At 37.4% G+C, this 25,509-nt stretch overlaps 1 protein-coding gene across 1 annotated transcript; it reads left to right on the top strand.

Annotated features, from left to right (window-relative positions):
* Positions 1-20,872: 20,872 nt before the first annotated feature.
* On the top strand, positions 20,873-23,212 carry LOC140180283 (uncharacterized). The gene is made up of 3 exons (XM_072220741.1): positions 20,873-21,718; positions 22,562-22,812; positions 22,897-23,212. The coding sequence occupies exons 1-3, from the start codon at positions 20,873-20,875 to the stop codon at positions 23,210-23,212; spliced, it is 1,413 nt and encodes a 470-aa protein (XP_072076842.1).
* Positions 23,213-25,509: the final 2,297 nt, after the last annotated feature.

Here is a 25,509-nt window from a genome sequence, read left to right as displayed (position 1 = left end):
AGAACTTCTATTTTCTGTGACCTGTGCGTGCGCACCAACTTGTATGCACGCACACGTATCATTTTGTCCTCTGTTCGCAGCGCCAGCACGCCTTGTGCGTGCGCTCAGCTGCTTTCTGCGACCTGTGCGTACGCACCTAATCGTGCGTACGCACACATACCCTTTTTCGTGCTTTTTGTGCGGCCGCACAGACGTGTGCATTGTGCACGAAATTGTGATCCCTGGTGATGGCTCCAAAAACTTGGTGCTCTAATCTTAATTCATTATTTGTCACAACTTCGATACAACTAACCAGCAAGTGCACTGGGTCGTCCAAGTAATAAAACCTTACGTGAGTAAGGGTCGATCCCACGGAGATTGTTGGTATGAAGCAAGCTATGGTCATCTTGTAAATCTCAGTCAGGCGGGTATCAAATGGTTATGGAGTTTTCGAATAATAATAATAAATAAACAGAAAATAAAGATAGAAATACTTATGTAAATCATTAGTGAGAATTTCAGATAAGCATATAGAGATGCTTTCGTTCCTCTGAACCTCTGCTTTCCTGCTGTCTTCATCCAATCATTCCTACTCCTTTTCATGGCAAGCTTTATATAGGGCATCACCGTTGTCAATGGCTACATCCCATCCTCTGTGAAAAAGGTCCAAATGCTCTGTCACGGCACGGCTAATCATCTAGAGGTTCTCGATCATACTGGAATAGGATTCACCCTCCTTTTGCGTCTGTCACTACGCCCAGCACTCGCGAGTTTGAAGTTCGTCACAGTCATCCCTTCTCAGATCCTACTCGGAATACCACAGACAAGGTTTAGACTTTTTGGATCTCAGGAATGGCCATCCATGGGTTCTAACTTATACCACGAAGACACTAATAACTCAGACTCGGTCCCCTGTATTAGATATCCAAGAGATATCCATTCAATCTAAGGTAGAACGGAAGTGGTTGTCAGGCACGCGTTCATGGGGGAATGATGATGACTGTCACGATCATCACATTCATAGTGAAGTGCAAATGAATATCTTAGAAGCGGAATAAGTTGAATTGAATAGAAAACAGTAGTACTTTGCATTAAATCATGAGGAACAGCAGAGCTCCACACCTTAATCTATGGAGTGCAGAAACTCTACCGTTGAAAAATACATAAGTGAAAGGTTCAGGCATGGCCGAATGGCCAGCCCCCATGATCTAAGAACTAGACGTCCCAAGATGTCTAATACAATAGTAAAAAGTCCTATTTATACTAAACTAGTTACTAGGGTTTACAGAAGTAAGTAATTGATGCATAAATCCACTTTCGGGGCCCACTTGGTGTGTGCTTGGGCTGAGCTTGAAGTTTACACATGCAGAGGCTTCTTTTGGAGTTAAACGCCAAGTTGTAACGTGTTTTTGGCATTCAACTATGGTTCGTGACATGTTTCTAGCGTTTAACTCCAGACTGCAGCGTAGAACTGGCGTTCAACGCCCTTTGGCATCGTCTAAACTTAGACAAAGTATGGACTATTATATATTGCTGGAAAGCCCTGGATGTCTACTTTCCAACGCCGTTGAGAGCGCGCCATTTGAAGTTTTGTAGCTCTAGAAAATCCACTTTGAGTGTAGGGAGGTCAGAATCCAACAGCATCAGCAGTCCTTCTTCAACCTCTGAATCTGATTTTTGCTCAAGTCCCTCAATTTCAGCCAGAAAATATCTGAAATCATAGAAAAACACACAAACTCATAGTAAAGTCTAGAAATGTGAATTTAACATAAAAACTAATAAAAACATCCCTAAAAGTAACTAGATCCTACTAAAAACATACTAAAAACAATGCCAAAAAGCGTATAAATTATCCACTCATCATGCATCCGCACGCCAACTTGCAACCACTCTGGTGGGAGCATTGGCACAGCCTGTGCGCGTGAACCCCTGCCCCTTACGCTCTTGTGCGCGCGCACGGACCTGTGTGCGCGCGCCCACATGATCCAACCCTTAAAAAAGTCTTCTGTGCGTGCGCACCGGCTTGTGCGCACGCACACTCCTTAATTCCTCTTCTGTTCGTAGCGCTCGCACCACGCCGTGCGCTCGCACACCCTCCCTTATTCCACCTTGTGTGCATACACACACATACCTGTGCATACGCACGCCCCTGTTTTCACCCATTATACTTCTTTTCTTCTCTTCTCGCCACTTCTTCTCTTCTTTTCCCTTCCACCCATCTCTTCTCTTGCTTTTGTCCTCTTTTCTACTTGCTCTACTTTGTTTTGTTTGCACTTTATTTTTATTTCGGTAATTATATGAGTTTTTGTTTAGTTGTTTGTTAATTGAATAAATTGCAAGTGTTGATTGATGATTATAGGGTTGCTTCTTGCTTGAATTTAGTTTTAAGTTTGATAAATATGTGCACTGGATACTAACTCTTTGTTTAATTGCCTAATTGAATTGTGAGTTTGATTCATATGTTGTAGCTACCATATGCATTAGACTTTATCCTTGGTTGGCATCTTGAATTGTGCACTTTTACTTTAGTGAATTGAGTTGAGCTATTTAGTCATCATGGTTCTTAAGTGAATATAATCACATAACAAGGTATTTGTTCCTTGTTAATACTTTGCATTTTTTTGAGTTGACTTGACTTGATTCTTATCATGACTTGTCACTTTTTATAACAAGCACCTTATATATGTAATTATTTCCTTATTCCTAAGGATGAATAAGTAGTCTCTTTTCATCATGGAATTGGTTATTGTTGATTGTGCTATTCTCTATTCACTTTGCGCTTTCACTTGCACAATCTCACTATCCAATATACTTTATACTCAATTCACTTTAGTTGTGGTTATCTAGGTTATTTGTGCCTTAAGTTTTGCTTATTTATTACTTGCAACCTAGGACTACTTGATTGAGGAACATGCTGTTTCTTTTGCTTTTGTGGTTCTTATTTCACCCGATCAATGTCTTGTGTTCTAAATTGTGCGCGCATTTAGAATACACGTATTGCATTTTATCATACCACACATCTTACTTTTTCTCAATTGTTGTTTATTTGTATACAAAGCAACCCGGAGCCCCCGGAGCCCACCCGCTGAAGGTGGAGCCTCAAAGCCCTTCATTCCTCGGATTGTATGCATGCACGGAGGACCGTGCATTATTCAAGTGTGGGGGAGGATCGCTAACTTCAAGGGGGTAAAATTTCTTTCCTTAGACACTTTGCAATACTCTTTTTGTCCTTTTTCTTCAATTTTTGCAATTTTTGTCTTATTTGCACTTTGTTTGGTTTAGCTTGTTTGTAAATATTTCTTTAATGCTTATAGTATTAAGGTAGTACATACTTGCATGTTGCATGTTAGATTGAATAAGTTTGGTAAAACAACAAAGAATTTTCAAGAAATCTCTTTTTGGGCATTCCATTGATTAGATCTGAAATCATGTTTTTGAACTTGCTTGAAGTATTCTTTGTTATGGGACATAGGAAAGAGCTTGAACAAAATACCAAGTGAGATTTGAGCTTAAATTGTGTGGTTGCATATTTTCAATTACAAATTTTTATTCTTGTGTGTTATACTCCTTTATGATTGTAATCTTAGATTTGCTTGAATCTTTATGTCCTTTATTTGTTGTTTTGAATGCATCTAGTATGATTGAGGCCATTGTTAAAATTAAACTCACTTAACCCATATGGCCAACCCTTACATCTACCTTTGTAAACCACTTTTGAGAATTTTAATTCTCCTTTGTTCTTATTTTAAGCACATCATTTGCCCTAAGTGAAAAACCATCAATGTCCTTGAATTGTATCTTTGATTAGCTTGGGTTTGAGTGTGTGTGTTAATCAAGTGTGGGGAAATTTGTGGGAAACATTGGTAGAAAGTTAGTTGGGTGTTCATTGAGAATATTTGGAAAATGAGTAAACACTCATGCATCTGTTAAGTAAGACATATGCATCTCTTTGTGTTGATAAAAGAAAAAAATTTGGTGTATATACTTTGTATAGAAAAAAAAAGAGAAAAAAAAGAAAAAGAAAAAAGAAAAGAAAAGAAATGACAATAAGAATGAAAATAAGAGATGCATAGGTGGTTGAATTGAAAAGAAGCATGCATGAGTGAATGTGAGAAAGGGATAAATGGGTAGCTAGGATTGTTTTGTTATGTATATAGGATGATATATAGGATTATGTGAGATGCTTGAGCTAATCAAAGATCCAATCTAATAGCCCACTTAACCATATTAATCCTACCCTTACCTAAGCCCCATTACAACCCACAAAAGTTCTCATGATATTTGCATTCATTCATCAAATATAAGTTGATTGTTAGACGACTTGCAAATCTTTGAGAAACATGATTAAAAGAGGATTGAGTGATTAAACCCTACACACTGAGCGATTAGAGTGTAAACACATCCGGTGAGGGTTTCAATTGCTCAATTCCATGTTTCCATTGCTTATTTTGTATCTTCTTGCAAGTTGTTGAACTTAATTTTGAAAATTTCAAATCAAATCTTTGGACATTGATTATATTGCTATATTTTCTTGTCTTGGCCCTAAAGATCTACTATGTATTGATTGAGATTCTTTTATTTGCTTTTGCCAAACACAATAGGAATCATAGTGTAGATATATAGATAGCATTTAGTATAGTTACATGCATATAGGTAGTTGCATTAATAATTACCCCTTCATTCATCTCCTTTTGGTTGGTTTAGCATGAGGACATGCTTGGTTTAAGTGTGGGGGAATTGATGAGTCCATATTTTATGATATCCTTTGGTTTGATTTGAGTGGATTTCATCATATAAACCCACATTTATTTATCTAAATAGCATGCTTTTGAGATTTCTTCCTAAATTATGCTTGAGAGTGAAGACATGCTCTTTTGTTCTTAATTTAGTCAATTTTAATTCACTTTAATCCCATGTGGTGTCTTGATGTATTTGTTAAGTGATTTTAGGTTTCCAAGGCAAGTATGGGTTGAAGAAGTGAAGAAAGAGCATCCAAAAGGGGAGAAATCATGAAGAAAATGAGATTTGGAAAGCTGCCAGCCCTGACCTCTCTATACTAAATTTGTCATAGCTTGAGCTACAGAAGTCCAAATGAGGCAGTTTCAGTGGCATTGGAAAGCTAACGTCTAGGGCTTCAAAATGATATGCAATTTGCTATAGTGGACTGGTGCACGAATTGTGAATCACACTTTTCACAACGCGTACCACTAACCAGCAAGTGCACTGGGTCGTCCAAGTAATACCTCACGTGAGTAAGGGTCGAATCCCACGGAGATTGTTGGTTTGAAGCAATCTATGGTTATCTTGTAATTCTTAGTCAGGAAGTCAATTATGTTTATCAGTTGAATTACGAGTAAACAATAGAGCATGGATTAAAGGTTACTTGTTATGCAGTAATGGAGAATATGTTGGAGTTTTGGAGATGCTTTGTCTTCTGAATCTCTGCTTTCCTCTGTCTTCTTGTTCACGCACGCACGTCCTCCTATGGCAAGCTGTGTGTTGGTGGATCACCGTTGTCAATGTCTACCTTCCATCCTTCCAGTGAAAACTACGCTCACGCGCTCTGTCACAGCACGGCTAATCACCGGTTGGTTCTCGATCCGGTTGGAATAGGATTTACTATCCTTTTGCGTCTGTCACTAACGCCCAGCCTTCAGGAGTTTGAAGCTCGTCACAGTCATTCAATCCTTGAATCCTACTCGGAATACCACAGACAAGGTTTAGACTTTCCGGATTCTCATGAATGCCGCCATCAGTTCTAGCTTATACCACGGAGATTCTGATTAAAGAATCTAAGAGATGCTCATTCAATCGGATATAGAACGGAGGTGGTTGTCAATCACACGTTCGTGGTTTGAGGAAGGTGATGAATGTCACAGATCATCACCTTCATCACAGTTAAGCGCGAATAAACATCTTAGATAGGAACAAGCGTGTTTGAATGGAAAACAGAAATACTTGCATTAATTCATCGAGACACAGCAGAGCTCCTCACCCCCAACAATGGGGTTTAGAGACTCATGCCATCAGAGAATACAAAGTTTAGATCTAAAATGTCATGAGATGCAAAATAAGTCTCTAAAAGTTGTTTAAATACTAAACTAGTAGCCTAGGGTTACAAAATTTGGATAAACTATGATGGATGATGCAGAGATCCACTTCTGGGGCCCACTTGGTGTGTGCTGGGGCCCACTTGGTGTGTGCTGGGGCTGAGACTTAAGCAATTCACGTGCAGAGGCCATTTGTGGAGTTGAACGCCAATTTTTATGCCAGTTTGGGCGTTCAACTCCAGCTTTTGATCCTTTTCTGGCGCTTGGACACCAGAATTGGGCAGAGAACTGGTGTTGAACGCCGGTTTACGTCGTCTATCCAATGCAATTGGAAGCATGCCATTTCGAGTTCTGTAGCTCTAGAAAATCCACTTTGAGTGCAGGGAGTTCAGAATCCAACAGCATCAGCAGTCCTTTTTCAGCCTGAATCAGATTTTTGCTCAGCTCCTTCAATTTCAGCCAGAAAAATACCTGAAATTACAGAAAAACACACAACTCATAGTAAAGTCCAGAAATGTAAATTTTTCCTAAAAACTACTAGAAATAGACTAAAAACTAACTAAAACATACTCTAAACTATATGAAATTATCCCCAAAAAGCGTATAAAATATCCGCTCATCACAACACCAAACTTAAACTATTGCTTGTCCTCAAGCAACTAGACAAATAAAATAGAAGACTAGTAGGTTGAGAAGCAATAATATCTCAGAGTTTTTTTGCATGAAGCTCAGATTCTAATTAGATGAGCGGGACTAGTAGCTTTTTGCTTCTGAACAGTTTTGGCATCTCACTTTATCCATTGAAGCTCAGAGTGATTGGCATCTATAGGAACTCAGAATTCAGATAGTGTTATTGATTCTCTTAGTTTAGTGTGATGATTCTTGAACACAGCTTCTTTATGAGTCTTGGCCGTGGCCCTAAGCACTTTGTTTTCCAGTATTACTACCGGATACATAAATGCCACAGACACATAACTGGGTGAACCTTTTCAGATTGTGACTCAGCTTTGCTAAAGTCCCCAATTAGAGGTGTCCAGAGTTCTTAAGCACACTCTTCTTTTTGTTTTGGACCTTGACTTTAACCGCTCAGTCTCAAGTTTTCACTTGACACCTTCACGCCACAAGCACATGGTTAGGGACAACTTGATTTAGCCGCTTAGGCCAGGATTTTATTCCTTTTTGGCCCTCCTATCCACTGATGCTCAAAGCCTTGGGATCCTTTTTATTACCCTTGCCTTTTGGTTTTAAGGGTTTTGGATTTTTGCTCTTGCCTTTTGGTTTTAAGAGCTTTGGCTTTTTCTGCTTGCTTTCTCTCTTTTTTTTTCTTCTTTTTTTTTTCTTTCTTTTCTGCAAGCTTTGTTCTTTGCTGCTTTTTCTTGCTTCAAGAATCATTTTTATGATTTTTCAGATTCTCAATAACATGTCTCATGTTCATCATTCTTTCAAGAGCCAACATATTTAACAGTCTTAAACAACAAATTCAAAAGATATATGCACTGTTCAAGCATTCATTCAGAAGACAGAAAGCATTGCCACCACATTTAACTAATTAGAATTTCTCTTATTAAAACTCGAAATTTTATTGCTTCTTATTCAAAAGATCTACTACTTTATTCATGTTTGCTGATGATGAGAAAAATAAACTATAGCTTAATTGGAGATAAAATCAAAATAGATACTAATTACTACTATATGACTCCTAAGGTAAAATTAAAATAAGAACAGTTATCACAGAGTTAAGGCTAAGATTAGAACTCAACAACCTTGAGGTTTGGGAAGTGGATGTTCCTCTAGTCTGTGAGGTGCTTGGTCCTTCAAGAGAAAATTTCTGGCGCTTCAGTTCCTTTAAATCACGCCCTTGCTCCTCTTGGAGTGGGTTGTTTTCCTTTAGGGGCCATGATCTTAGTGATCACGGATAAGCACACCAAACTTAAAGCTTTGCTTGTCCTCAAGCAAAAGAAAAAGAAGGAGATGGGTAGAAGGAGAGCTCCTCCCCACCATCCTGGCGTTTGAACGCCCAAATGCTGCTCTCCTGGGCGTTCAACGCCCAGTTGTTGCCCTTTTCTGGCGTTGAACGCCAGATAGCTATCCTTACTGGCGTTCAGCGCCCACTGGATGCCCATTTTGGGCGCTGAACGCCCAAAATGGCCTTCACTGGCGTTTTCTTTGCCAGTAAGCTCCCTATCTCTGTTTTGTGTGTAGATTCCTTCTGTAACCCTGTAAACTTATGCAAATGATTCTTTACCTTAGTGTCAGTGAAATTTATATAAACAAATAAAAATAAAAATAGGGCAAAATGCTTAGAGGATTGTTGCCCCATGGCTGGGTTGCCTCCCAGCAAGCGCTTCTTTAATGTCCTTAGCTGGACCTTGCTGAGCTTTTAATCTAGCTTCAGCCTTGAGCATTCTTGCTCAATGTTGCCTTCTAGATAATGCTTGATTCTCTGTCCATTGACAATGAACTTCTTATCAGAATCAATATCTTGAAGCTCCACATAACCATATGGTGATACACTTGTAATCACGTATGGTCCCCTCCACCGGGATTTCAGTTTCCCGGGGAATAGCCTGAGTCTAGAGTTAAACAACAGAACCTTCTGTCCTGGTTCAAAGATTCTAGATGACAGCTTTCTGTCATGCCACTTTTTTTATTTTTCTTTATATAGCTTGGCATTTTCGAAAGCTGTGAATCTGAATTCCTCTAGCTCATTTAGCTGGAGCAATCGTTTTTCTCCTGCTAGTTTGGCATCAAAGTTTAGGAATCTGGTTGCCCAGTAGGCCTTGTGTTCCAGTTCCACGGGCAGGTGACATGCCTTACCATACACGAGTTGGTATGGAGAGGTCCCTATAGGGGTCTTGAATGTTGTTCTGTAAGCCCACAGAGCATCATCCAAGCTTCGTGCCCAATCCTTTCTACGGGTATTTACTGTCCGTTCCAGGATTCTCTTTAATTCTCTGTTAGAGACTTCAGCTTGCCCATTGGTTTGTGGATGATATGGTGTGGCCACTTTGTGGCGAATTCCATACCGAACCATGGCAGAGTAAAGCTGTTTATTGCAGAAGTGAGTGCCTCCATCACTGATTAGTACTCTAGGGACACCAAATCTGCTAAAGATATGTTTCTGGAGGAACTTCAGCACTGTTTTAGTATCATTGGTGGGTGTGGCAATAGCCTCAACCCATTTTGATACATAGTCAACTGCCACCAGAATATAAGTGTTTGAATATGATGGTGGAAAAGGTCCCATGAAGTCAATTCCCCATACGTCAAACAACTCAATTTCCAAGATTCCTTGTTGAGGCATGGCGTAACCATGAGGCAGATTGCCAGCTCTTTGGCAACTGTCACAATTACGTACAAACTCTCGGGAATCTTTATAGAGTGTGGGCCAATAGAAGCCACATTGGAGGACCTTGGTAGCAGTTCGCTCACCTCCGAAATGGCCTCCATATTGAGATCCGTGGCAATGCCACAGGATCCTCTGTGCTTCTTCTCTAGGCACACACCTACGGATAATTCCGTCTGCACATCTCTTAAAGAGATAAGGTTCATCCCACAAGTAGTACTTTGCATCAGTAATTAATTTCTTCTTTTGTATCCTGTTGTACTCCTTGGGTATGAACCTTGCAGCTTTATAGTTTGCAATATCGGCAAACCATGGTGCTTCCTGAATGGCGAATAAATGCTCATCAGGAAACGTCTCAGAGATCTCAAGAGAAGGGAGGGGCGTCCCTTCCACTGGCTCTATCCGGGACAGATGATCAGCCACTTGGTTCTCTGTCCCTTTTCTGTCTCTTATTTCTATATCAAACTCTTGCAGAAGCAATACCCATCTGATGAGCCTGGGTTTTGAATCCTGCTTTGTGAGTAGATATTTAAGAGCAGCATGGTCAGTATACACAATCACTTTTGATCCTACTAAGTATGATCTGAACTTGTCAATGGCGTAAACCACTGCAAGTAGTTCTTTTTCTGTGGTTGTGTAATTTTTCTGAGCATCATTTAGAACGCGACTGGCATAATAAATGACATGCAGAAGCTTGTCATGCCTCTGTCCCAATACTGCACCAATGGCATGATCACTGGCATCACACATTAACTCAAATGGCAATGTCCAGTCTGGTGCAGAAATGACTGGTGCTGTGACCAGCTTAGCTTTCAGCGTTTCAAACGCCTGCAGGCATGCTGTGTCAAACACAAATGGCGTGTCAGCAGCTAGCAGATTGCTTAGAGGTTTTGCGATTTTTGAAAAATCCTTTATAAACCTCCTATAGAATCCTGCATGCCCCAGAAAGCTTCTGATTGCCTTAACATTGGCAGGTGGTGGTAATTTTTCAATTACCTCTATTTTTGCTTGATCCACCTCTATTCCCTTGTTTGAGATTTTATGCCCAAGAACAATTCCTTCAGTCACCATGAAGTGACACTTTTCCCAGTTTAAAACTAGGTTGGTTTCTTGGCATCTTTTCAGAACAAGTTTCAGGTGATCAAGACAGGAGCTGAATGAGTCTCCATATACTGAGAAGTCATCCATGAAGACTTCCAAAAATTTTTCCACCATGTCAGAGAAAATAGAGAGCATGCATCTCTGGAAGGTTGCAGGCACATTACATAGCCCAAATGGCATCCTTCTATAAGCAAACACTCCAGATGGGCATGTGAATGCTGTTTTCTCTTGATCCTGGGGATCCACTGCAATCTGGTTATAGCCTGAATAGCCATCCAAAAAGCAGTAATAATCATGACCTGCTAGTCTTTCTAGCATCTGGTCTATGAATGGTAAAGGAAAATGATCCTTTCTGGTGGCTGTATTGAGCCTTCTGTAGTCAATACACATGCGCCACCCTGTAACTGTTCTTGTGGGAACCAGTTCATTTTTTTCATTATGAATCACTGTCATGCCTCCTTTTTTTGGGACGACTTGAACAGGACTCACCCAGGGGCTATCAGAAATGGGATAAATAATCCCAGCCTCTAGTAATTTGGTGACCTCTTTCTGCACCACTTCCTTCATGGCTGGATTTAGCCGCCTCTGTGGTTGAACCACTGGTTTGGCATTATCCTCCAGTAGGATTTTGTGCATGCATCTAGCTGGGCTTATGCCCTTAAGGTCACCTATGGACCACCCAAGAGCTGTCTTGTGTGTCCTTAGCACTTGAATAAGTGCTTCCTCTTCCTGTGAATTTAAAGCAGAGCTTATGATCACTGGAAAGGTGTCACCTTCTCCTAGAAATGCATATTTCAAGGATGGTGGCAGTGGCTTGAGCTCTGGTTTAGGAGGTTTTTCCTCTTTCAGAAGAAAGTTCAGAGGCTCTTTCATGTCCCCTGAATCCTCCAAATCAGGCTGAACATCTTTAAAGATGTCTTCCAACTCTGATTCGAGACTCTCAGCCATGTTGATCTCTTCTACCAAAGAGTCAATAAGGTCAACTTTCATGCAGTCTGTTGATGTGTCTGGATGCTGCATGGCTTTGACAGCGTTCAACTTGAACTCGTCATCGTTGACTCTCAGGGTTATTTCCCCCTGTTGGACGTCAATGAGGGATCGTCCAGTTGCTAGGAAGGGTCTTCCTAGAATGAGAGTGGCACTCTTGTGCTCCTCCATTTCCAGCACAACAAAGTCAGTGGGAAAGGCGAATGGCCCAACTCTGACAATCATGTCCTCAATCACGCCTGATGGGTATTTAGTGGAACCATCAGCAAGTTGGAGACATATCCGGGTTGGTTTAACTTCTTCAGTTAAGCCAAGCTTCCTGATAGTGGATGCAGGTATTAGGTTGATGCTTGCCCCAAGATCGCATAAAGCTGTCTTGGTGCAATCACCTTCTAATATGCATGGTATCAGAAAACTCCCAGGGTCTTTAAGCTTTTCAGGAAAGCTTTTCAGAATGACTGCACTGCATTCTTCAGTGAGGAGAACTCTTTCTGTTTCTCTCCACTCCTTTTTATGACTCAAGATCTCTTTCATGAACTTGGCATAAGAAGGTATTTGCTCAAGTGCCTCTGCAAATGGAATCTTTATTTCAAGAGTCCTTAGATAATCTGCAAAGCGAGCAAATTGCTTATCCTGCTCCTCTTTCCGGAGCTTTTGAGGATAAGGTATCTTGGCTTTATATTCCTCAACCTTAGTGGTTAAAGAAGCCTTTTTAGAGGGGTTGTTGTCAGCACTTGTGTGTGTCTGATCCCTCACTGGCAATTGAATGCCAGAGTCAGAAGCTGGAGTGACGTTAGACGCCAGCTCACTGTCTGTTCCTGGCGCCTGAACGCCAGAAATGTGCCCCTGTTGGGCGTTCAACGCTGGATTCTGCCCCATTTGGGCGTTCAACGCCAGATTCTTGCCCATTTCTGGCGTTGAACGCCAATCTTGCCTTGTTTCTGGCGCTGAACGCCAGTTTTGGGCATGGTCTGGGCGTTCAGCGCCAGCCTTCCACCCATTTTCTGGCGTTTTAGTGCCAGAATTATTTTTCCCTGGGCTCTTACTGTCCTCAGGAGAATCTTTGGTGGGTTGCTCATTTCTTGAATTTTTGATGCCTTGAGGTGGGGTATTTAATGTTTTCCCACTTCTTAATTGAACTGCTTGGCATTCTTCTGCTATTTGCTTTGATAGCTGCTGCTTTGTTTGCTTAAACTGTTCTTCCATATGTATATTAGCTATCCTTGTCTCCTGTAACCTGTCTTTGAATTCAGCTAGCTGCTTTGTTAGAAAATCTAATTGCTGATTGAATTCAGCAGCTTGTTTTACAGTACTGAATTCAGCAGTTACTGTTTTAACCTCTTCATTCATGGAAGGGTTGCTGCTTAGATACAGATGCTGATTCCTGGCAACTGTATCAATGAGCTCTTGAGCTTCTTCAATTGTCTTTCTCATATGGATAGATCCACCAGCTGAGTAATCTAAAGACATCTGAGCTCCTTCTGCAAGCCCATAGTAGAAGATGTCTAACTGAACCCACTCTGAAAACATTTCAGAGGGGCATTTTCGTAGCATCTCTCTGTATCTCTCCCAGGCATCATAAAGAGATTCATTATCTCCTTGTTTAAAGCCTTGGATGTCCAGCCTTAGCTGTGTCATCCTTTTTGGAGGGAAATATTGATTCAGGAATTTTTCTGTCAGCTGTTTCCATGTTCTTATGCTGGCCTTAGGTTGGTTATTTAACCACCTCTTAGCTTGATCTTTTACAGCAAATGGAAACAGTAATAGTCTGTAGACATCCTGATCTATTTCCTTATCATGTACTGTGTCAGCAATTTGTAAAAATTGTGCCAGAAACTCTGTAGGTTCTTCCTGTGGAAGACCGGAATACTGGCAACTTTGCTGCACCATGATAATGAGCTGAGGATTCAACTCAAAGCTACTAACTCCAATGGAGGGTATGCATATGCTACTCCCATACGAAGCAGTAGAGGGGTTAGAATATGACCCCAGAGTCCTCCTGGACTGTTCATTTCCACTTATGTCCATGATGGATCTATGGATATAACTTGGACTGATTTACCTTTTTATTTATTTTATTTTATAAGAAGTAAATACTTAAATAAAATAAAATAACTAAAAAGAATTTGAATTTTGAAAAAAAAAATTTTTTTTTCGTTTATAAAAAAAAGAAATTAATTAGTTAATAAAAAAAATTTTTGAAAAAGAGGGAAGATATTTTCGAAAATTAGAGAGAGGGAGAGTTAGTTAGGTAGTTTTGAAAAAGTTAAGAAACAAACAAAAAGTTAGTTAGTTAGTTGAAACAAATTTTGAAAAGATAAGAAGTTAGGAAGTTAGAAGAGATATTTTGAAAAGATATTTTTTTGAATTTAGTGAGAAGAGAGAAAAACAATAAGATAGTACAAGATTTAAAATTTTTAGATCTAATGCTCCTTGTTTTCGAAAAATTTGGAGGGAAAACACCAAGGAACACCAAACTTAAAAATTTTAAGATCAAGACACAAGGAAACTCAAGAACACTTTGAAGACTCCCAAGAACACAAGAACATGAAGGAAGAACACCAAACTTAGAATTTTTAGAAAACCAAACCAAAAATTTCGAAAATCAAAGGGAAATCAACAAGAAAACACCAAACTTAAAGTTTGGCACAAGATTTAATAGAAAAAATATTTTTGAAAAAGAAGGTTTTGAAAAGAGTATAAAAGATTCTAACCCAATTACCAAGAACACAAATTAACGCTCTAGCCAAATGAGTTATGGGACCTTCAAAAATTTTAAGAAATATTATTTTTGAAAACACCAAACTTAAAGTTTGGCACAGGATTTAATAGAAAAATTATTTTTGAAAAAGGTTTTAAAAAAATATGATAGCCAATTATCATGAACATAAACACCACGTTCTAAATAACTGAGCTATAAGTTTAAAGTATTTTAACAAGGGATAAATAATAAAAGACTCTAAACCAAAAAAGGAAAGATTTTTCCTAATCTAAGCAACAAAATAATCCGTCAGTTGTTCAAACACGAACAATCCCCGGCAACGGCGCCAAAAAACTTGGTGCATGAATTGTGAATCACACTTTTCACAACGCGTACCACTAACTAGCAAGTGCACTGGGTCGTCCAAGTAATACCTCACGTGAGTAAGGGTCGAATCCCACGGAGATTGTTAGTTTGAAGCAATCTATGGTTATCTTGTAATTCTTAGTCAGGAAGTCAATTATGTTTATCAGTTGAATTACGAGTAAACAATAGAGCATGGATTAAAGGTTACTTGTTATGCAGTAATGGAGAATATGTTGGAGTTTTGGAGATGCTTTGTCTTCTGAATCTCTGCTTTCCTCTGTCTTCTTGTTCACGCACGCACGTCCTCCTATGGCAAGCTGTGTGTTGGTGGATCACCGTTGTCAATGGCTACCTTCCATCCTTCCAGTGAAAACTACGCTCACGCGCTCTGTCACAGCACGGCTAATCACCGGTTGGTTCTCGATCCGGTTGGAATAGGATTTACTATCCTTTTGCGTCTGTCACTAACGCCCAGCCTTCAGGAGTTTGAAGCTCGTCACAGTCATTCAATCCTTGAATCCTACTCGGAATACCACAGACAAGGTTTAGACTTTCCGGATTCTCATGAATGCCGCCATCAGTTCTAGCTTATACCACGGAGATTCTGATTAAAGAATCTAAGAGATGCTCATTCAATCGGATATAGAACGGAGGTGGTTGTCAATCACACGTTCGTGGTTTGAGGAAGGTGATGAATGTCACAGATCATCACCTTCATCACAGTTAAGCGCGAATAAACATCTTAGATAGGAACAAGCGTGTTTGAATGGAAAACAGAAATACTTGCATTAATTCATCGAGACACAGCAGAGCTCCTCACCCCCAACAATGGGGTTTAGAGACTCATGCCGTCAGAGAATACAAAGTTTAGATCTAAAATGTCATGAGATGCAAAATAAGTCTCTAAAAGTTGTTTAAATACTAAACTAGTAGCCTAGGGTTACAAAATTTGGATAAACTATGATGGATGATGCAGAGATCCACTTCTGGGGCCCACTTGGTGTGTGCTGGGGCTGAGACTTAAGTAATTCACGTGCAGAGGCTATTTGTGGAGTTGAACGCCAGTTTTTATGCCAGTTTGGGCGTTCAACTCCAGCTTTTGATCCTTTTCTGGCGCTTGGACGCCAGAATTGGGCAGAGAACTGGTGTTGAACGCCGGTTTACGTCGTCTATCCTTGTGCAAAGTATGGACTATTATATATTGCTGGAAAGCCCTGGATGTCTACTTTCCAATGCAATTGGAAGCATGCCATTTCGAGTTCTGTAGCTCTAGAAAATCCACTTTGAGTGCAGGGAGGTCAGAATCCAACAGCATCAGCAGTCCTTTTTCAGCCTGAATCAGATTTTTGCTCAGCTCCTTCAATTTCAGCCAGAAAAATACCTGAAATTACAGAAAAACACACAACTCATAGTAAAGTCCAGAAATGTAAATTTTTCCTAAAAACTACTAGAAATAGACTAAAAACTAACTAAAACATACTCTAAACTATATGAAATTATCCCCAAAAAGCGTATAAAATATCCGCTCATCATGGACGTAAGTCTATATGTGCGTACGCACAGGTACTTGTGCGTACGCACAAGTCAGAATTCAGCATGTGTGCGGACGCACACATCTGTGCGTCCGCACAGGTCCCTGCACGTGAGCTCATTAATGCAAATTGATGGGGGCAAATTCTGGGCCTCCAAAATCCAATCCAACTCATTTTCTGAAGCTATTTAAGGCCAAAGTGAAGAGGAATGAAGGGGGCAATTAGGTTTAGTTTTTATTATGTTTTCTCTTAGTTTCTAGAGAAAGAAGCTCCCACCTCTCTCTAGAATTAGGTTAGGTTTAGTTTAATTTTCTTTAATTTCTGTCTTTAATTATTGTTTTAATATAGTTTCATTTATGTTTCTTTACTTTATTGTCTTACTTCTCTTAGTTCTTCTTCTTAATTTCTCTTTTATGTCATTTTCTATTTTATGAACACTTTTGTTATTTTTATTATAATTAATGCAAATTTATGTTTTAGGTTCATTTATGGCTTTCTTTAGTTGTTGTTGCTATTTTCTTGCTTTGGTAGCTTTAGAATTCATTTTAATGTATTTTAATATTATTTTATTTTCATGCACACCAAGTGTTTGATAAAATGCTTGGCTTAGTTTTTACATAGTTTTTATTCCCTCTTGGCTTGAATTTGTTGGCTTTGGTGATCCTTGAGTCATTGATATCCATTTCGCATTGTGTGAGAATAGCTAATTGATTTGGTTTCCATTAACGCTAGTCTTTCACTAAGTAATTAGTGAGTTGACTAGGACTTATGGATTGAGATCAATTACACTTTTGCTAATTCTCAAGGAGGATTGACTAGTTTAAATTGATTCCACACAATTGCCATGTTTGTGGTCAATGGCTAGGATATGTAGCCTTAGCTCTCAATTACTTGCCAAGAGGTTTCTTGCACTTTAATTTTCCTTGCTTTGCATTTAATTGCTTTGACTTTTACTTGCTTTCATTTAATTGCTTTTGACTTCTATTGCTTTGATGTTTAATTTCTTTCATGTTTAGTTTTCACATTCTTGGTTGAGAAATTGGATATTTGGGTAGAACTGAGTTGTGGATGTCCATTCTGCATTGTGTGGGAATAATTAATTGATTTGGTTTCCATTGACGCTAGTCTTTCACTAAGCAATTAGTGCGTAGACTAGGACTTATGGATTGAAATCAATTATGGCTTTTTGACTAATTCTCAAGGAGGATTGATTGATTTGGATTGATCCCACACAATTGCTATGTTTGTGGTCCACAACTAGGATAGGAATCCTAAACTCCCCAATTCTTACCAAGAGTCCTTTAATTGCTTTCCTTTAATTTCTTGCATGATCATTTACTTCCTTGCTATTTACATTTCTTGCCTTTCTTGCTTTCTATTTACTTTTTTGCTATTTACATTTCTTGCTTGCTCTTGCTTTCATTCCCAATCCACATGCTTCCATGCTCTTGCTCTCTCATAGCCAATAACATTACATTTCATTGCAACTCCTAGGGAAGACGACCCGGGGGCTAAATACTCTCGGTTTATATTTTGTATTGAATTTATTATTTGATCTTGAGAATTCATTGTTGGTTTGGACTATGCTACCAACGAATTGATTCTAGTTTTGATTGATTCCGAACCATGCGAGAATTCTCTTGTCAAATTTGGTGCCGTTGCCGGGGAGTTGCAATGGTGTATATTTTTGGCTATTGTAAATATGTTAATATGTAAAATAGCTTGCTTGTTGCTTGTCTTGTTTATGGTTAGGATTGGGATCTCAGAGGGCATTGGACATTCTAGTATTGGTGGGGAATTCAAGCACAAGCCACCATAGCAAGGGCTCTCCCAATTGTCTAACTTAAAGACATTAAATAAAAGTGTTTGGTAACATTGTTCTAACTCTTCTCTTTTTGTATATATTTTGATTTATTTGCTTTTTGTTATGCTTGGTTAGCTTAGAATTAGTTTAATTTTGAGTTTAGATATGTTAATTTTGGTTTGGACCATGATATTATGGGTTCTTGCATGTTTTGGTTTTTGATTTGATTGAACTAAGGCTTGGTACCTTGGATTTTGAAAAAAAAAATTTTGCAAAACAAGGCACCTGTGCGTACGCACGTACCTGTGCGTGCGCACAGAACTTCTATTTTCTGCAACCTGTGCATGCGCACCGACCTGTGCCCAAGGAGAGTAAAATGCCCAGTGCTTGAGCAACTGCATGCGGTGGGTGGATGATGAATGTTGAGGACGAGTGGCTGAATCTCGAGAATGGGGAGGACTTTAGGATTAACGGTTAAAAGAGGATGAGTGATTGAGTGGAGGCTATGTTTGCCGTGTCAGCCTCTGAAATTTGGAGGCTAGGGTTTCTTTTGGTTTTCAAGAAGGAAGCTGCAATGAATAGTTAGGGAGCAATATCGACGCTGCAAATCCCTTTTGAAAAAAATGGTGCCGTTTGGGAAATTTTTTAATCGAACCGGTCAAATCTTGGTTCGGTTCAACTGTCTGCTTCTTAACCGATTTGACGGTTAAAAATTTTGAATAATATCCTCTTAAAATCTTGAAAAGATTATTATTTTCATATTGTACAATTTATTAAATTTATATACTAGTGGTCACACTTTTTTTAATTTGAAAAGTATCAAATGAGATGAATTCTACCATATCCTTCTAGTTATAAAGGGTAACTCATGTCTTATTAAATGTCTAAAATATTTTTTGATGCATTGAAGAAGTTTTTTATGGTTAAGTTTAACTTTTTATTCAATCTAGAATATGAGAAACTAACTACAACTAATTATGGTATAATAATAAATCAAATTATAAAAATCAATTGAAATATTCTCCTTGTTTAATTGTCCTTTCTCAAACCATTTTTATAACAATATATAAAAAGAATAAGGGAGTTTGATGTCTAATTTTCGATTTTTCATCTTAATCCTATTAATAAACAATGATTAATATAACTGCTATCTTAAAATTTGGTCAAAAATATAATTATCAGTTAATTTTTCTGATTTTTCCATGACGTTATTTTTGTTTACACATAACTTCTACTCATGCTGTCATCGTTTTTTCTTGATCTACGGAGTACATGTAGTACTCTTCCTTCTTTTATTCCGCTTAATAAAAATTATAATGATAAATATGTGTATGGAGAACGGTAAAAAAACGATAAAAATAAAAATAAAAAATTTTGAAAGAATAATAAAACTAAAGATGATTTAAGATATTGATTATAAATTTAAAAGGCAAAAATTTTTAGCATTTAAAATGATGCGAGAATAAGAGTTCTCTATATTTTAATTTTTATATCTACTTCGAATTAAATAAGATTAAAAACTAAATAAATTTACAAATATTTATAAATTTTTATCTTGATTATTACATATTTATAATAATGAAATGATTTTAGTATTATACATAAATTAATTTAAATTTCATTATTCTATAAATTAAAAAAAATAAATAACATATAAAATCTTTATCTTTATTTGTATTTATTAATAATTTATTATTTATTAGGGAAATTTTTAATTTTTATCTCAAATTTATAATTTAAAAACAATATAAAAATTAATTTCATAAAATTATTTGAAAAAAAATAACAATATAAAGGTTGCTATCTTTAAAAAAATAAATAAATTTAATAATATTTATAGATAACTAATCTTTACATAATAATGGTAAATTTTTATATTAATTTTGTTACACATAATAATAATTTAATATTTTTTAATTTTATTTTTTAATTTAAATTTGTTTATTTTATACAATTTACATATTAAATAACTTAAAAAAATTTTATAATATATTTTCAACGATTATAATTAAATTTATAAGTTGAACAAAAACAATAGTGCCTGGTGAACTGTTGTATTTTATTAATTATTTCAAATGGAGCAAATCTCACAAAATTTAATAAAACAAACTTGAAAAAGCATTTATAATCACTTTTTAATCTTATTTATCAACCCGCATATTTAGTAATCATTTTCAATCAAAATAGATACCGTGAAAATGATTAAAAGGTCCAAAGTTAAAATGCAAGATATTTTAAATTTGATTTCTATAATTTGAAATTTGAATAGAATGGTTCTAATAATACGTTAATTTTAAAAGATGTATGTATTTATGTATAAAAAGGATAAATTTATTATTTTGAAAATACTGATATTAGTCTTTTTTATTTATAAAAAATTTACGTAAAACAAGTAGAAGTAATAAAATATTTAATAAAAACATTAGCTACACATTTTTCTCTTTAAGGTACATAGACAAAAATGTTATTTAATAACAATGTCAAAACCATAAAAAGATTAGAATAAGACTATTGGTTGTTGTATTTTATTTAAATATTATTGGTCACATCTACTCTTATTAAAATAGTAGTAAGTGAATGCAAGATATTTTAAATATTGTCACTCTTAATTAGTTCGTTATATTTTACTACTATAATAGATATTGATAAAAACTGAATTTCAAAGTCACGAAATAGTGTGGAATATAGGCAAGGATTGAACAGTTTTTTGGATTTTGCATTTGCGAATGCATCCTCTGATGGCATGATAAAGTGTCCATGTCCTAAATGTGGGTTTCAAATTATGCAAACAAGAGAGAGGATGCATACGACCATCTGTTGTTATGACCATTTCTCCCTGGATATACTATTTAGCTGCGTCATGGTGAGAAGCCGGTTGAAGAGAGATCTGAATTGGAACGAGTAGATGAAAATTCGATATCCCAAGTGAATCAAATGCACAAATGGTCAACGAGGCATTCAATTTCATGCTGCAACATGGGAGTGAAGACACAACAATAATCGAACATGCCGAAGATGATGAAGACGTGTTGCCATACTTATATGAAGGTCCAAGTCGCGCGGCTCGGGATTTTAACGATCTACTATCAAATGGAGAGCAGGAGTTATCCTGGATGCTCAAAGTACTCCAAATTATCGTTCTTAGTGAAGTTTTATCATATTAAGTGTATGTACGGTGTGAGTGACAAGGCAATGACCATGATTCTTGACTTACTGCGGGACGCATTCGAACAAGCAAAACTTCCAAAGACAGTGTATGAAGTCAGGAAGACAATAAGAAAGTTGGGTATTGAGTGCACCAAGATAGATACTTGTCCAAATGATTGTATGCTGTATCGCGGTGATGATGAAAACTTGACCAGGTGCAAGCGATTTGGGTATTCAAGATGGAAGCAGAAGATTAAAAAGGGCTCTATTGTTAGGCTCAATGTACCTGTGAAGAGAAATGGGAAACCTATAGCAGCCAAGACTCTTCGTTACTTTCCTCTCATACCACGACTGCAACGGTTATTCATGTGCAGTAAGACATCAACTGACGTGTTATGGCATAAAGAGGCGCGTAATAATTATGGTTTGCTTAGGCATCCAAGGGACGCTGAAGCATGGAAAAAGTTTGATGCAAAGTATACTAACTTTTCGAAGGATCTGCGCAATGTTCTCCTAGCCTTGGCGAGTGATGGATTTAATTCTCTTGGGAATATGAGCACAAAGTATTCAATCTGGCCCGTGATTCTTATTCCGTATAACCTTCCGCCCTGGCTTTGCATGAAACATACATCTTTCATTCTATCCACGCTTATTCCTGGGCCAAAAATGCTAGGTAACGACATAGATGTTTACTTGAAGCCTTTGGTAGATGAGTTGAAGCAATTATAGGATGGCATTGAAACGTATGATGCAAAAGAGGGAAACACTTTCAACATGTGTGCGGTACTAATGTGGACTATCAGCGACTTTCTAGGATTGGAAAACCTATCTGGCTAGAATACGCACAGTGGGTTAGCGTGTCCTACGTGTAACTTGGACATTAAGCCACATCGGCTGAAAGACAGTCAAAAATGATGTTTCATGGGCCATTGCCGCTTTTTGAATCTGGGACACAAATACAGACTAGACCGGAATAGATTTGATGGGAAGGTCGAAGGTAAAGATCCATCGAAGAAATTATCCAGAACAGATGTATTGAGGCAATAGTCTAATGTGCACGTTTCATTTGGGAAGATTTCAACTGCGACATCCAAAAAAAGACGCAATGGTCAGGATGCGGATGAAAATGACTCGCATTGGAAAAAGAAGAGTGTTTTCTTTGACCTCCTATACTGGGAGGATTAGATGTTACGTCATAACCTCGATGTGATGCATATAGAGAAAAATATATGTGACAATGTGGTCTTCACCATCTTAAATGATAGCAGCAAATCAAAAGACAATCTTAAAGCTCACAAAGATTTACAATGCATGGGCATAAGGCCTGAATTGTGACCGGGCGAAGGTGGTAAATATCCCTCTACAATATTTGCGATGTCAAATTCACAGAGGGATGTATTTCTGAAGACTCTGTAGAATGTGGACTTTCCAGATGGTTACTTTAGCAATGTTGCTTGTTGTGTTGATTTGCGACAGCGCAAGTTGTCTAGGTTGAAAAGTCACGACTGCCATATTCTGATGGAATAATTACTTCCAATTTTGGTGAAGAATGCACTTCCGAGTCTGGTGTCCAATGTGATTGCAATTTTGTCATCATTTTTCCAAGAACTTTGTGGGAAAGCCATAAACCCTATGCAGCTTGCTGACCTTCAGAATCATGTTGTGCAAACCCTATGTCAGATGGAAATGATTTTCCCTCCATCCTTCTTTACCGTCATGGTTCACTTCACGATGCATCTCGTTGATGAGGTAACTCTTGGTGGACCAGTACATTATCGGTGGATGTATCCAATAGAAAGGTTAGCTTGCTGATAAACCCATTTAATACAATCAGTTGAATTAATTGTATATATACTAAGCATTATGTTGTATTTATATAAAAGGTATCTAGGACGTTTAAAGCAATATGTTCGTAACAAGGCACAACCAAAAGGCTCAATTGCAGAAGGCTATTTATCTGAGGAAATTCTGACTTTCTGTTCTAGATATTTGGATAAAATTAATACTAGAATCAACCAACCAGGGCGAGTTGATGATCAACCCGTTGTTGTTACACATAATTCAGGGGAAACTATGTTCCCAGCTATTGGAAAGGCATTAGGGGATGTTTCGCATTTTGAACTCACTCGAATGGAAAAACATGAAGCACATAGTCATGTGCTAGTCAACTGCGATGCCGTGGTTCCGTTTGTTGAGTAAGTATACACATGTATTTTTCAAACACCAATATGACTCTTTTCTCCCAATGACTAGTTGGACTAATTTTCTTTTCTCTCATAAAGTACATTTAGGGAAAAGACAAAGTAAAGCTTACAGGCTCAAACAAGGTCGCAATCTAAGATAGACAGTGTTGTGCAATCATAATTTCCTCGGTGGTTCAAGCATGAGGTTGATAGAATATTAACCTGACCAATGTGTTTTTAGCCTAGAATTAGTACTTATGAAATCCGATTTTAATATAAAGCATGAATGTTATGTGGTTCCAGGTTCCAATGGAAAGTACGCTTCATTCGAAAGAAATGAAGTTGCTTGCGTGCGGTCCCATGATTCAGGCAAGACGTTTTGGGGCGTACAACGTTAACGGGTAGAAGTTTAGAACTATTACAAAGGAAGACGGGCTGAAAATCCAAAATAGTGGAGTATATGTATCATCTAATATAAGAAGTTATGCAAGCATGCGTGATAATAGAATGGCTGTTGGTAGTGTTCCGTATTACGGAAAAATTGTGGACATACTTGAATTGAATTATAGCTGTCATTTCATAGTGGTATTGTTCAAATGTGTTTCGGCTGATACCACTACCAGTAGAGGCATCAAACAAGACCATTTGGGACTTACCAGCGTTAATTTCTCTCGTCCGATACACACTGGTGATCGAGAAGAAGATGAACCGTACATATTGGTCTCAGAAGCTCAGCTTGTATACTATGTGGACGATGAAGTAGCTAAGGAATGGAGTGTTGTGGTTCATATAAAACCATAAAATTTGTATGACATGGGAGAAGAGAATGAAAAAGCTAAAGTTGATTTTTCTCCACAACCATGGTTGAACATGTCAGCGGAAGGTGACATTGGAGATTTACAGTTGATAAGGGAGGATGATATAGAAGACCCCACAGAAAATATTTTAGAGAATATTGATGATGTTGTGTAATGCTTATATGAAGAATTTTAACGTAATTTAAAAAGGATCTTTGTATCATGAACTAAGTTAAATAAACTCAACGTTGTACGTTGTTTTCTTTGGTTACAAAAAACTTGGTGTATTTTCGATTTGCAGTTAAGTATTTATTGTATTGTGAATTTTCATGAGTAAAAGCAGATTTTCCGTTTCTTTCAACGATTTTTTTCGTCAAAAGATAGTTTACATTAAATCTTTAATGTTGTTTCAGTTATCAATTCTAATAGTGTTACGTTTTTTAAATATTAGTGAACATAAAAAGACGGTGAAACAGGACAAATGAAAACTGAAGACTTTTCATCATCCTTTGCGAGCACAACATTCGTTACAAAGCTTCTGCCTAAGAAGTTTGCCCAAACTACCAACAAGGGAGATGGTAATTATCGATAATTTGCGTTTATTTTTAAAATTGTCTTAGCATATTGTCATCCGTTTTTTTCCAAGTCAGTATCTAATGAGTTGGGAGTTCTCAGTTTCTTCTAAGTATACTTATTTTGTTGTATGCATGTTGATATTTTCAGTATTACCTGAATATTCTGGAGAAATAGTTCCTGACAGTCTAGATGGAGAAAAGTCTGATTCAGAAGATAATTTAGATGATATCTCCTCTGTTGGAATTGACAGATCCATGCAGTTTGATCTCAATAAGATTTTGGAAGAAGACAATGAAACTTTAGAAGACCTACAAAGAGAAGATGATATACATGTTAAGAAAAGGTGCTTTAATCTAAACAAAAAGCCATGATATGGAGATAAAATATCAGATCCTGTAAAATGTGAAGCCCATAGATTCTTGACAGAGTATTTTTTGCCAGGTCAATACGATGTTGAAGAGAAATTTTGATCTTTTATTATAAGAGTTATGTTGATTCCCTTAATTTAATGAGTTGGGTTGCAGTTTTACATGTTTATCTACTTTTAGAGTTTCTTGATTTAGGTTTAGTAAGGCATAACTTCAAAGAGGAGTAACTTTAATTTATGCTCGTTATAACTTTATTTTAACTTTATAAATTTAGACTATGACTTTATTTTCTTATTGGTAAATTTGTTCACATGAGTTAACATATATAGCTTATTTAACTTGTGAACATTTTTATGTAAAACGAATTCAAAAAAAGTGTTACGAGTTTAAGTAACAATGATTTAAACATATGTAGTTTAAAATAGTACTGTTAACTTAACTAGATTATATCCAGATGGTTATTACTAAAGAAAACATTGAAATATGTGGTTATACGCATTTTGCAGCGGTTGGAAGAAAACTGCCGCAAAATGTAAAATGATAATTCACCCGAACTTTACATATAGTGGCGG

This window comes from Arachis hypogaea, chromosome 16 (assembly GCF_003086295.3).
Source record: "Arachis hypogaea cultivar Tifrunner chromosome 16, arahy.Tifrunner.gnm2.J5K5, whole genome shotgun sequence".
Lineage (NCBI taxonomy): Eukaryota > Viridiplantae > Streptophyta > Magnoliopsida > Fabales > Fabaceae > Arachis > Arachis hypogaea.
This window is presented reverse-complemented; position numbering and strand designations above follow the sequence as displayed.

Coding starts and splice junctions, on each gene's coding strand:
- LOC140180283 (XM_072220741.1), top strand. CDS start 20,873: ATGCCGAAGATGATGAAGACGTGTTGCCATACTTATATGAAGGTCCAA. Junction 21,719..22,561: donor ATGTTTACTTGAAGCCTTTG/GTAGATGAGTTG, acceptor ATTTTGGTGAAG/AATGCACTTCCGAGTCTGGT. Junction 22,813..22,896: donor TGGATGTATCCAATAGAAAG/GTTAGCTTGCTG, acceptor TTTATATAAAAG/GTATCTAGGACGTTTAAAGC.